This window comes from Xiphophorus hellerii, unplaced genomic scaffold (genome assembly GCF_003331165.1).
Source record: "Xiphophorus hellerii strain 12219 unplaced genomic scaffold, Xiphophorus_hellerii-4.1 PGA_scaffold_78__1_contigs__length_500000, whole genome shotgun sequence".
Lineage (NCBI taxonomy): Eukaryota > Metazoa > Chordata > Actinopteri > Cyprinodontiformes > Poeciliidae > Xiphophorus > Xiphophorus hellerii.
In genome coordinates this window covers 98,511-111,624 of record NW_022587653.1, presented here as the reverse complement: position 1 = coordinate 111,624, position 13,114 = coordinate 98,511, and the positions used below count along the sequence as shown (strand labels likewise).

General features: G+C 46.9%; 1 protein-coding gene across 3 annotated transcripts; it reads left to right on the top strand.

The window, feature by feature from the left end:
- Positions 1–877: 877 nt before the first annotated feature.
- dpysl4 (dihydropyrimidinase like 4) lies at positions 878–12,956 on the top strand. Of its 3 annotated transcripts, XM_032557499.1 has the most exons (15): positions 879–1,172; positions 6,057–6,145; positions 6,248–6,432; positions 6,500–6,664; positions 7,093–7,154; positions 7,239–7,319; positions 7,417–7,485; positions 7,882–8,002; positions 8,399–8,555; positions 8,625–8,766; positions 9,265–9,349; positions 10,272–10,357; positions 10,439–10,618; positions 10,733–10,898; positions 10,983–12,956. In XM_032557499.1, exons 1-15 carry the CDS (start codon positions 906–908, stop codon positions 11,072–11,074), a joined length of 1,947 nt encoding a protein of 648 aa, XP_032413390.1. In that variant the 5' UTR covers positions 879–905; the 3' UTR covers positions 11,075–12,956. The 3 variants fall into 3 exon arrangements, with proteins under 3 accessions (XP_032413389.1, XP_032413390.1, XP_032413391.1); XM_032557498.1 differs by having other exon boundaries at positions 878–1,172; positions 7,093–7,319; XM_032557500.1 differs by lacking the exon at positions 879–1,172 and adding an exon at positions 4,695–4,841 and having other exon boundaries at positions 7,093–7,319.
- The last annotated feature ends 158 nt before the right edge of the window (positions 12,957–13,114 follow it).

The window sequence follows — 13,114 nt, the reverse complement described above, 5'->3', positions numbered from 1 at the left end:
AAAATGCTCCACAACAACTAACAGCGTCGAACAATCTTTCCAAATTGGACCGGAACCAACCAGCTTCCTACCAACAGCACTACATCTCTGTGGTTCTCAAGAGCTGTTCCAGGACCGCTTCAGTGACCCAGTTGCAGTTCAGTCCTAAACCCAGTCATCCCATTAAACCCAGTGTGCAGTGATCCGGGTCAGGCTGGGATCTAAGGAGAGCTGACAGAAGAGGAGCTCCAGGTCAGGCTCCTCGTCTCTCTGGCCCGGTTTACCGTCTCTGTGAGGTCCAGTAGCTTCACAAACAACGCTGAGTCCGATTTGCATCAGAACGTCTGGTTTCCTCACACACACTCAGAGAGTGAACCAGGTGTTTCTGTCCTTGCGGGGACATTTTGCTCCCCATGAGGGGAAACGTTTTTGGGTTAGGCTGTAGAAAATGAATGGAAATCAGTGTGAAGTCCCTACAAGACACAAAAGCATGGCTATGAATGTGTGTGTGTGTGTGTGTATGTGTGTGTGGGTGTGTGTGTGTGTAGGTGTGCGTGTGTGTGTGTTCATCTTCCTGCTCATTGGAGCTGAAACAGTCCAGGTCACATGACCTCAGTCTGAACTCTTTTCCAGCCAACAGAACCATCGGTTCTGGTGAACCATCTCCTCCTTCAAAGTTCTGGAATCTCCGGGTTTGACCCGAAGAAAGAACAGAACCAGAAACTCAGAACCTTAGTCGGGTTCTTCAAATTGAACCAGAACTTGTCAGGTTTTAATGAGGCGATTCCTTTTCATTATTTGCCGTTTGTTCTCCTCTGTGGATCTCTTTTGGGTCATTTTCTTCTTCCTCCTCCTCCTCCTCTTCCTCCCCCTCTAAGTCAGCCAGCGCAGGCTCTTCCTCCTCCTCTTCATCATTTGTCGGCAGCATGTCTGAGCGGAGGTTCTGTCAGGAGGACGACCGCTCCTCTCTCCTGTCCCGGCTCGGTTCCGATTCTCCTCGTCCTCGGATGAAGTTCGGAGGAATGTTCTGCAACGTGGAAGGAGCTTTCGAGAACAAAACTCTGAACTTCGAGTCCTTCAGTCCTCGGCTGCAGCGGCGCGGCGCCGGTCCGACCCAAACGGGAGGCCAACATGGAGGACGGACCGCAGTCCTTCCATCTGGACACACCCGGGAAAACTACGGCAAGAGAGAGGTTCATTACTTTCTACCTGTATTTGTTTATAGATGGTAGAAAAATATACCTAACAGAATCCAACAGAACCATCAGAACCCGGGTTTGGTTCTGATTGGACCGGGTAAGGTAAGGTCATTTTATTTATATAGCATATTTTCAGCAACAAGGCAGTTCAGTGTTTTACAGGAATTAGAGGAAATACAAACAAAACCACAAGAAAGACAAAAAGGTAAAAGTATAAAACTAAATATTGGCTCCAAGTTTAATAGGAAGAAATAGTCCATATAAACTGGGTTTGGTTCCGACTGGACCCCAGTTTGGTTCTGATTTCTGCCATTTCTGGGTTTTTGGTCCCATTTAGTTTCACATTATCTTACAAAGTCAAAGGTCAGAACCTTCATTCAAGGCTTTAATGAGTCACTGAGGAATCTGGACCCGCTCCGCTGATCAGAACCAACCAGGTATCAGGGTCTGCTGTGGTGTGTTCAGTATGCAGAACCCTAACAGAACCAGTCCAGAACTGGTCCAGATGGCCAGAGAATAAAAACGATTCACCTGAAGCAACCAAACCTTCAGGAAGAGAAGGTCCAAACAGCCTCGGTTCTGGACCGAGAAGACAACCCGTCCACCAGTTGGGTCGGTTGGTCCAGTTAGCATCCAATAGTCTCTTTGTTGTTCATCTAAAACCCATTAATGGCCCAGTAACAAACCAGTTAGAGTCAAGAAGACCACTAACACCACTGTAGGGCTGTTCTAAATGAAGATTTCAGTAATCCAGTAATCAGATTAAAAATCTGATTAAGTAAAATATTTGTAAATCTAACATAACATCAGTGTTATCAGATATCAATATCAGTCCAATTTTTCATTTTTGAGCTTCCCTAACAATAACTTTTCTGTAGTTTAGAAAACTAACCTGTAACAATAAATCTCACTTTCTAAGTTAACCTGAAGAAAAGTTATACAAAAATCTGAAATTATATTCAATGTAACAATAAAGAGGCAGGCTCACAAATACGCTTATAAAAATTGTCTATGATCCAGCTTTTGGTTTACATATTCATCTCCAGTCAGTTTAATAGATGAACTCTGACCTTGCCCAGACATTTAGCTTTGTGTTCATGTTAGCGACGGGATTTGACTCCTTAGTTCGTCACAGAAACTCATCTACCAGCTCAGCTCCGCCACCATTTGTTGAGACCGGGATCAGGGTTTCCCCCAGAAAACTTGCTCGGCCCGGCGGTCGGGGCGCCGAGGCGGTCCACCGGTCCACAGGTCCACAGGTCCACCGGTCCACAGGTCCACCAGCACGGTCTACTTAACTCCTGTTAACTCCTGTTAAGTAGACAGGAGAAGTAAAAGTATTACAGGGTAATTATATGTTACGGGAAAACATCTCCAGCGAAACGCTATCTAAACCCACAACTAGTCTTAAAAACAGCAAATTAAAAAATACAATTAAGATGAATATCAATTATTTGCACTTCTGTTTAATCCAAATGAAGTCAGCGGCTCCATGAGGCCCCCAGGGCTTCAGGGGCCATAAATGTTAATATTTTAACACAAACCACAGATACATAAATGTAACATTTATTTATTGAGATGATCAAATGCTGCTAAATTTGATTTAATGGTTTCAGCATACATAAATAAAAAGATTTTAAATTATTTAACATTTAAATGTAAGAATTTAAGGAGGTGGCAAGTTTACTTTGTAAAAGTTTAAAGAACAATATTCATAGTTAGATTGTTTTGTTACCATAGCAACAATCTGATGCTGTGAGTTGAATCTTTGAGTTAATAAATTAATAAACTGCAATTATAACTGATTGTTTTTAGGTTGACCAGTTAATCTACTCTCTCTCTCCCAGATCAAATCGAACACAGGAGCTGTTAGAGGTGCTGATGGTTTTAGCAGCAAGAGGGGCCCCTAGGTCAGATTCTGCCCCAGGCCTCATGCAGCCTTGGACCGGCCCTGCAGGATGAGTTCAATCTGCTGCACTGAGCAGAGATGAGCAACAAACTGAGATTTAATTTTATGCTGCTAATGTGGTTTTAGTAGCTCTAACATTTCATGTTTGTTGAGTTTTTAATAAGAGTCACAGAAACTGTTCTGACTGCTGCAGTTTATGGGACGAGTTTCTCTGATCTCTGCGCTCATTAACTCTGGCTGACTAAGTGGACAAAGCATTTGATATGGTTTGCGTACCAGAAAAATAATTCTAAAAATAATAATAAAATAATATAAAACCAACGTGAAGCGTGAAAGCTCCTGCATGATGAGGTTAGCCACTGGCCAGCCGGGAACACAGACATGAACTTTACAGGAAAGATGTAAACGCCGAATATATTTTTTGTTCACAAGTATAAATCATTCTCATCGCACTTCTGAAAGCTCAACTTTCAGAAGTGCAAGTTATTCCTGCGGTTCAACCAGAGCTAACGCGGCTGGTTTAGACTCTTACCTTGATGTGTTGTTCGCCAAAGAATCCTAATTCCTCACAGGGGTTGAAGGAAATATCCGTTCAGGTCAGCGTGTGTCCAGCTTGAGTGAAAGGAGGCGCGTGATCCGCGCTGAGGTTAACTTAAGACATCGAGCCAAGTGAAGGAAATTCATTTCCGGTTTGTCCAGAAAGCTAGCATCGCTCCCCTGTATAAATACACCTGTTGCTACTCCAGGCTTCATTTTAAGGATGTTTATTGGTTCCCGAAAAACGACAAAAACCCGGACATTATCGTGAATCAGTAAAATCCTCCCAGACCGAACTTGAAACATGGACGTTACTCTGCTAACACTTAGCTTTCATCAACAACTCAGGCGGAAGTGAGAGAACTGCGCAACGCAAATAAGAACCCGGCCGGAACACGGTCTAAACAGGCAGATAAATCTTCCTCTTGGAATTTTAATAATCGGGGAACTCGAATCATTCGAGGAATCGATTCAGCCCTACACCACAGTCCACAAGACTGGAGCTGCTGAGGAAGAATCCAGACCCTGGAGAACATCTGCAGATTCCCGGGTCAGGATCAGGAGCGCTGATGGATTCCTCCAGGGTTCCGCCATCTTCTTTTCTTCAATTTGCAGTTGAACTGTTCGGAACCAGTGGCCCATTAAAGGCGGCACTTCAAATGGTATCAGGTCGGAGCATCACAGCTGCGAGCTGGAACCAACCCGGTTCTGAGGATCGGAGTCCATCAGGAAGCCGAGATCTCACTTCCTGTTTACATTGGCTGACTTCAATCTGAGCTGGACCCGCTTCAGATTCCAACATCTGTCACCATGGAAAAAGATCCGAACCTGGTCATTCTTCAGGACCGAACCGGATTTCTTTCTTCAGAGCCAATCTGGGTTATTCTTCAGACCGGAAGTTCTTACAGAGTGAAAACAATAAACCAGTTTTTCTGCTGAACCGGAACCGACCAGCAGATTATCCGAACTCATCTAAAACGAGTCTATCGGACGTCTGGTGGTCACCATGGCAACTGCAAAGCACTGCTGTCATGCTTGGGCCTTTATTGTGAAGGTCCACACCGGAAACTGTGTCTGTGTATATCAGCTGAAGCTTGACGTCACAGGTGGCTGCAGCAACAATAGCTGCGGGTCCGTGTGAGGAGTAGATTCAGCCAGCTGATCCGGACCGACCCAGATCCGTCAGGATGTCCTTCCAGGTCAAGAAGAGACCCGCGGTAGGTCCAATCCGAACCGAACCGAGCCGAGTGCAGCCGAGATGGGACCGGGCCGGTGATGCTGAAGCCCCGCCTGTCTGACAGGGAGGAGACCCGCCGAACCGAACCGAGAGGATGTGTGCAGCTTCCGGGCCGCTCAGCTCATCTTAGCTGAGCTTTTTTTGTTTCGGTCCGAGATAAATATCTGGGTTCTGCTGTATGCAGCGCGCTGCATTCAGGGGCAGTTGGACGTTTCATGTTCCTGCATTGAAAGCTGATTTTCTGGGTTCCGCTTATTTGGTTCTGCAGAACTTTAAGTTAGTCTAGTTTCATTTTTAGCCTCATGTCAGAACCGTTCTCCAACCAGAGAAGTTGGTTCGGTTTGGGCAAAGAAACCAAACCAAAATCATGGAGATTTCAGGATGTTTTCCCCAGACCGGTTCCCCTCTGGATCAGTTCCCCCCTGGCCCGAGTCCCTCCATGATGAGGCGTTTCATCCAATAGTTGCAGGTTAGCTCATGATGCTCAGAGGTTCCAGGATTAATTGGCGTTCCCTGGCTCTCATGAAAGCTGCAGGTTCAGATGAAGATGAAACGCCTCATTGAACCCAGTCTGGTTCTGAATCCCAGTCTGGGAATCAGGGTTTGGTCTGGGATTGAACCCAGAACCTCTGATCCCATCCATAGATCCAGAGTTCCAGTGCCTCTCCTTGTCAACCACTAACTTCCAGATAGGAACCAGGAAAACCCTCCATTCAGATGATGCCCTCGCTGATGCTCCAGAACCAAAACCACTTCCAGGACCCATTTCCTTCTCAACAAACCCAGAGCCCAGTCATGTGGCTGGTTCTGTTCTGGAAGTTTTGGATTAATAGTTTATCCTCCTCAGAGAGGAGAATCCTGGTCCAGGTTAGATAGGTTCTCCGTTCACCTCAAGAATCTCATCTCTGATGTTCTTCCAGCTCACAGAGGAGGACATGTTGGATTCAGGAAATCTTGTCTTTAGATCATTAAGTTCCTGAGCCTCCTGGTTCCTCCAACATCTCTCTTTCATTGAGAACGTCCATATGAAGACTTAGGTCACATTGAGCCAGACCTGGTGGTAAACCAGGTCCACAGTCGTGTTGAGCTGTGTTCTTTTGGGTCACTTTGGGTCAAATTGAGAATCCTGGATGTCAGCAGCCATCTCTTCCTCCTTCAGATTTCCCCACAAACTTCTCTGTTTCTCTGTTTCCAGGGAGACCGTCTCATCATCAAAGGAGGAAAAGTTGTCAATGACGATCAGTCATTCTACGCTGACGTCTACATCGAGGACGGGACTATCAGGTACATCTTCAGCCAGTACTCCTGCGGCTGAATGATCTCACCTGGTCACCAGGTGTCAGTGTGAGCTCCTCTGACACGACCACACTTCCTGTTTCCTGACAGGCAGATAGGCGAGAACCTGATTATCCCATCTGGTGTGAAGACGCTGGATGCGTACGGTCAGCTGGTGATCCCTGGAGGCGTTGATGCCAACACCAACCTCCAGGCTCCGCAGAAAGGCCTGATCCCATGTGACGACTTCTACCAGGGAACCAAAGCCGCCCTGTCTGGAGGAACCACCACCATCAGTCAGTGACCACCAATCATCCATCAGCACCCCCACCTGCATGCCACCTCATTTCTGTCTGTCTGCAGTCGATCATGTGTTGGTGGAGCCGGGGACTAGCTTGCTGTCAGCGTTTGATCTGTGGAAGGAGACGGCAGAGCAGAGGGCGTGCTGTGACTTTTCCTTCCATCTGGATGTCACCAGGTGGCATGAAGGCCTCTACGAGGAGCTGGAGACGCTCGTCAAAGATAAAGGTGATCAATAAAGGTTAAAGAGAGGGGGTGGTGATCAAACATGTAGCAGCCAATGGAACGTTTCTCATGATCGATATGCAGCTGAGTCAACAATATGTGTTATCATGGCTTAGATGGAAAGTTCTGACAAGTTTTACTGGGTTCTTGATTCTCCCACTTATATCTGGGGACATCTAGGAAGGCTCTGGACTGTTTCCAGACTGATCCAAATGATCCTTCTTGATCCCTGAGGAAGGTTTTAGAAAACCTTTAAAATCCTTCCACAAAGACCCAAATGAAACCAGGTTCTGGACCGTCACTTGGTCCATTTCAGATGCAGACCTGGAGAACATCTTGAGAGCCATTTACCAGTAACCTTCATAGCAAGACCAGAACCTTCAGGATGACATCAGTAGAATGGTACCGCTCACTGTCCCGCTGTGTTTCAGGGGTGAATTCCTTCCTCTTCTTTATGGCTTACAAAGACCGGTACCAGAGCTCCGACTCTCAGGTGAAACAGAAACATGTTCTTGTTTATTTGTTGTTGTCCACTTCCTGTTTATTTGTTCATCACTTTCTGCTTCCTGGGGCTCAGCTTTATGAAGCGTTTGGGATCCTCCGGGATCTTGGAGCAGTTGCTCAGGTCCATGCTGAGAACGGTGACATCATCGATGAGGTAACACACCTGAACAAGATGAACCACTGAATACATTCAAACCGGTCTTAACTAGATTTTACTGGTTCTAAGTTGTCTGAAATGGTTTGTGTTTCAGGAGCAGAAGAAACTTCTCAGTGTGGGTATTACTGGACCTGAAGGCCATGTTTTATCTCACCCTGAAGAGGTAAAAGTACCTGAACCCTACATGGACGCCACGGGTGTGGTCTCTTTACTCGGTTCTGGTTCGGTGGGTCATTGGGAGTGATGGTTCCACCTGTTCTGCCGATAATTTCATCCACTCAGGATGGTTTTCTGTGATCAGTGGTCTCGAACTCCAGGTATCCTGCGACTTTTAGATGTCTCTCTGCTCCAGTATTAGCTCATCAGTAGAGCCCTGTAGAGATGGACTGCATGCTAGTGAGGCAGTTTAGCCATTTAATTTAAGTGTATAGGACAAGGGATACATTTAAAAGTTGCATAACACCGGCCCTCAGGGACTGGGGATTGAGACCACTGATGAAGAATAAAAGTGTTTTATCTACAGGCCCCAGATCTGACTGCTGTTGGGTTTGTGTTTCAGGTGGAGACTGAGGCAGTCTATCGGGCCATCACCATCGCCAAGCAGGCCAACTGCCCGCTCTACGTTACCAAGGTGATGAGCAAGTCTGCTGCTGATGTTATTGCCAAAGCCAGGAAAAAAGGTGAGAACCCGACCCAGAGTTCCTACAGGTCAACGTCAGATTCTGAGGTTCAACCGTTCTCCAGGAACTCATGAACCAGTTCGTTCACTGACTTCAGCTTCTGTTGATGTGACTTTGGATCTACTCAGAAGTCAGAGTTCAAGTCTGGAGGAAACAGACAGGTTTAGTTCAGACTTGGCAAAGACCTGATCTTTGGTCTAAGGTGAACATCTCATGTCAAACCTGACACCAGTTTCCTCAGGTGCAGGACTGCAGCTCCAGGTCCTGGTGCTCCACAAAGCTCTTATGTTCTGACTATGGAACTGAACTGGTGTCACTGAATGCCTCACCTTTAGGAGTCAGGTTGAAGCCAACCAGACCTGCTCCACCAAGCTGCAACTCTCTTTCTGTCCTCAGGTGTGGTTGTGTATGGGGAGCCAATCACAGCTGGCCTGGCCACTGATGGCTCTCACTACTGGGCCAAAGATTGGACCACAGCAGCTGCCTTTGTGATGAGCCCTCCCCTGAACCCGGATCCGTCCACGCCACAGTATCTGACCTCTCTGCTAGCATGGTGAATACACACCTCTCTGACTCCACTTTAGTCTAGCAGCAGGTGAGTCTAACAGGTGTTTTTTTCCAGCGGCAATCTTCAGGTGACCTCCAGCGCTCAGGCCAGCTTCTCTACAGCTCAGAAGGCTGTTGGTAAAGATGACTTCACGCTGATCCCAGAGGGAACTAGCGGCATTGAAGAGAGGCTGTCGGTGATCTGGGACAGAGCTGTGGTAAGAGCCCTTCACCTGAAGCCGCTCTGACTGATGACATCACACCCAAAGGTCAGATGTTCCTAAGCTCCACGAGGAAACAAGCGAGCTGCTGGTGGAAGGTCAGGTTGAACACCATTAGCAACAATGGCTGATATGGTTGGACAGTTGGGACTACACATGCAAATTAGCTTAGGCTATAATCTGGTATAGCACATCATATGGTGACATTTATGTTTGAGCTGTTCAATGTTCATATCTAAATAAAGTTCATTTTGGAAAAAACAAATAAAACTTACTGATTCTTTAACAAGCTAAAATTCATGCGGTCACCCTCTGCTGGTAGAATTTTGAAACACTATTTCCTACGTGTACCAATTTTAATATCTTTAAAATTGAAACAGCATAAATGAGAATTTTATTGTTTCAAACGTTTGAGAGCAGGTTTGGTAGATTTGAAGGGGGATGGTGACCTGTTTTTTTCAGGCTTCGCTGATTTTCATCTCGTTCTGTATGCAGTCCACAGGAAAGATGGACGAGAATGAGTTTGTTGCAGTGACGAGCACCAACGCTGCCAAGGTCTTCAACATGTACCCACGCAAAGGTACGCAGCGCTTCATTTCTACTGGTGAGGCTTGACGGGAAATGTTTTCCATTCCCAGAAAGTCGGCTGATGGGTTGAAGTCATCAAGATGTTTCGTGAACAGCCAGACATAGGGGTCTGGCTTACAGGCCTATCGGTTCAGTGGGTCCAGCCTCTGAGCCGGAGTCAGTTTATGGACCTCACAGTCTGAAGTTTATTAAGCAACTGCTCCTCACAGCACATGCATGGACCTTGGGTCAGAAGGTCAAAGACAAAACCCGTGGTAGGGACAGGTAGAAATTAGGGGTGTTGCTAATCAGGAAGCCGTCCTGGGCACAGCCCCCAGGTGGACGGTTACCATGGTGACAGAGGTCATTAGGCTCCCTCCTGCCATCGCTGTCGACTTGGGGGTGGAGTTAAAACACAAACTGTGGAACCAGCAGATCTGGTAACGCTCAGCCACTCATCTAAAGCAGTGGTCCCCAACCACCGGGCCGCGCAAGAAAATAATGAACTACTTCCAGATCTTGTATTTTGAAAATCCTAAACCTGATTTTACCGGTTACGAAAATTGAGAGAATGAGTAGAATGAGTAACAAAACAACATCGGAGTACTGCGCTCCCCCCCGACGCGAACAACAGCATCGGACTCGATACTTAGGACGCGCACCCACCCCCACTCCTCCGGTCTGCAGCAAAATTGCGAAGGGCTGACCGGTCCACGCGACTAAAAAGGTTGGGGACCGCTGATCTAAAGGACTGAGGCATCATGCAGCTTCTAATTTCAGACTTCATCTCTTATGAGACCTGGAGGACAAACTTAGAGCTTCTGGGTAAAATCCAGGGTGGTGTTTCTGGATGTTTTACTGGAAACTGGTGATCAGATTTTAGTCATTCGTAATCCCAGCTTACTGGATGTGCTTGTGTGCGTCTCGTTCTTCAGGACGGATTGCTGTTGGATCTGATGCTGATATTGTAATTTGGAACCCAAAAGAGACTCTAACCATTTCTGCCACAACTCACAACCTGGTAACCGCTGATTTGATTGGTTAGTTACTCAAACTAGTCCATCTGATCAGTAGTTACATCCCCAAAAACCTCTCTGTGCAGACCTTGGAGGTAAACATCTTGGAGGGTTTGGAGTTTCGAGGCGTTCCCACAGTAGTGGTCAGCGGCGGTCGGGTTGTTCTGGAGGACGGACAGCTCAACGTGACCGAAGGTTCTGGACGCTTTATAGCAAGAAAGGCTTTTCCTGACACCGTCTACAAGCGGATCAGAGCACGCAGCAAGGTAACCGCTGAACAACAATATCACCAGTTAAGTCATAACTTGCAGGTTAACAAACATCTGTGAACTGACCAATCAGAATCAGAATCTTCTGATGTTTTGGTTTCCATGCTGCAGATGGCTGAGGCCCGCGGCGTTCCCCGTGGTAACTATGATGGTCCAGTCCATGATGTCATCAGTGTGACCAAGTCAGTCCCACCAACTCCAACCACCAGGGGTCCTACGGGGAACAAAACCCCAACTGGCCCCCGAAACCTTCACCAATCAGGATTCACCCTGGCAGGTATGGATCCTTTAGTGGTGACTAGCCAGGTGAGGCGCATTCTGGGTGAACTGCTGATAATGTGATAAATTATTGGTCTTTCAGGGGCTCAGATTGACGATCACATACCCCGTCGCTCTGCTCAAAGGATCGTGGCGCCACCTGGAGGACGTTCCAACATTACATCTCTATCTTAATCTGTTCATTTTCCAGCCGAGTGTTGAAGAACGTCTGTTACTCTATGATCCACCTGAGTTCAGTGAACTCTACAGGTAGAGAGTTCACTGAACACCTGTAGGGTTCAGTGAACTCTACAGGTGAAACCGTCTGACCCTCTTAGCCCACATATGTAGTTTAACTCCAGAACTTCCCAGAACCTTCTGGGTCTCCTGAGCTCAAACTGACAACTTTAGTCCTGAATGTAGCTGTCCCACCCAGAACCTCACCATAGTGCTTAGTCAACCCCATGTAACCTGGTACTAGACAGAACCGATTCTGACCCGGCAGCTCTGAAGCCCTCCACATCAGCATCTGTTGCTGCAGATGTGGACCAACCACATCAGCAGCAACAGAACCGGCCCGACGAGAAAGATATCGTCTTTGTCTTACTTGGTGACATCACAGTGATGTGAGTAATGCTGGCATAAAACACCAATCAAGCAGAACATTACGACCACATTGGCCTCTCAAAATACTTCCAGCCATCTGTGAGATGAATGATTCCAGCCAACCTGCCTGTGGTTGACCCCTGACCCCCCAGTGAGGTAGTCACATCTTTGCATCAGCTGACTTGAAGGGGCAGGCTGGCCTCCCAGGCTAAAGCTAGCCTTGTGGTCAGAACCAGGCTCGGTTCTGCTGCCGTTCTGAACAGTCTGGACCTCAGTTCGACTCCACTGTCCAAACACAAGCCTCCTTAACCCCAAGTCAGAGTTCTAGATGGAGGGTATTTTGGATTCTGTGGTAGTACCACCCCACAGGTAGGACCCTAAGACCATCTTCCTGGTCATGTGACCAACAGCTCATGGTTTCAGTCTAACCAGATGCAGCCTTTGTAGCAGTAGTTGGATAACTTTAGATGATCCCAGAACCACAGTCCATCTTCAGATGGTTTTGGCTGTTTGGGTCATGTAGCAACTTCAGAACCTGGTTCTGTAGACCAGAGTTGTTTTCTCTGACTGTTGATACTGCTAGCACAGCTCTAGCTGATTATTAGCATCCACACTGAAGGCCTGGAATCAAATACTGAGGGCTTTTAATTTGAAAGGCCTTGTCCCTGAGGGAAAGAGGTCACGGTCAGAGTTGTTGACATCATGTGACTCTGCAGCCTGTGATGTCACATTTACATTTTTAATGTAGCGTTTTCTAAGACTTTGTCTTAATTTTGTATTTTTACTGTTTTTTGTACCTTGGCTGTGATTGGTTCAATGTTTGGGTCAAGGGTTACATTTGTGTTCTGAATATGATCCGTTTCTGATATAAATGACTGGATCCAATTTTACAAGACCCGCCAGTCCAGGTTGCACCAAGTACGTCCAGCATCGTCGGAACAGTTTGATGCTAACTGAGATCATCAGTTTGACAAACAGGGCAACCATTGGCTGGACATTAAGGTGGGCGGAGCCACCAGCTTCACCTTGCTGTTCAAATACCCAACCTGATCAATGGCACCTCAGTGACCACACCCTCCTTATATTTTCACTCAATAGGTAGCATCAATGTTAGCACCACTGCTCCCATGTTGGAGTCCAGCCGTTGCTATGGGAACATTGACCACATGATTTCAAAACTGGCTTTTCCATAGGATACTGTGTCTATGGGTCACCTGACCAGCAGGGGCTGAGTTTAAGAGTTTGTTTAATCTAAACTCAGATTAACTTGGATTAGATCAGCAGACTGGTAGGTGTCCAAGATGGCAGCCAGGTGGTTTCTAGTCATCTGTTCTCTCACAGTGATCAGAAACACAGAGTGTCTATGAGGAGCATTACTATAGCAACCACACCTGTGATGTAGTAGGTATTGTGATGGATGTAATTTGTTGTGATAACAGTTGCATGATTAAAGCGTGAAGAGAAAAATGGAGTAAGACGTCTCTTATTTTACACCATTTTTGGATCAACTGGTGACGGCATCCCATAAACGTGAGGAACCCGTTTAGGCAGGCAGCATCTGGGGACCGGCACCAACCGGGCTGGATGTGGAAGGTCTTCAGGTTCTGCAGAGCAGAACTGAACCGATCC

What these genes read in the sequence shown, in the direction of transcription:
- dpysl4 (XM_032557498.1), top strand. Translation starts at nt 906, where the DNA reads ATGTCTGAGCGGAGGTTCTGTCAGGAGGACGACCGCTCCTCTCTCCTG. An exon ending in GACGCTCGTCAAAGATAAAG is followed by an intron (nt 6,665 to 7,092) that starts GTGATCAATAAA and finishes GCTGTGTTTCAG; the next exon opens with GGGTGAATTCCTTCCTCTTC. An exon ending in TGATCTGGGACAGAGCTGTG is followed by an intron (nt 8,767 to 9,264) that starts GTAAGAGCCCTT and finishes TTCTGTATGCAG; the next exon opens with TCCACAGGAAAGATGGACGA.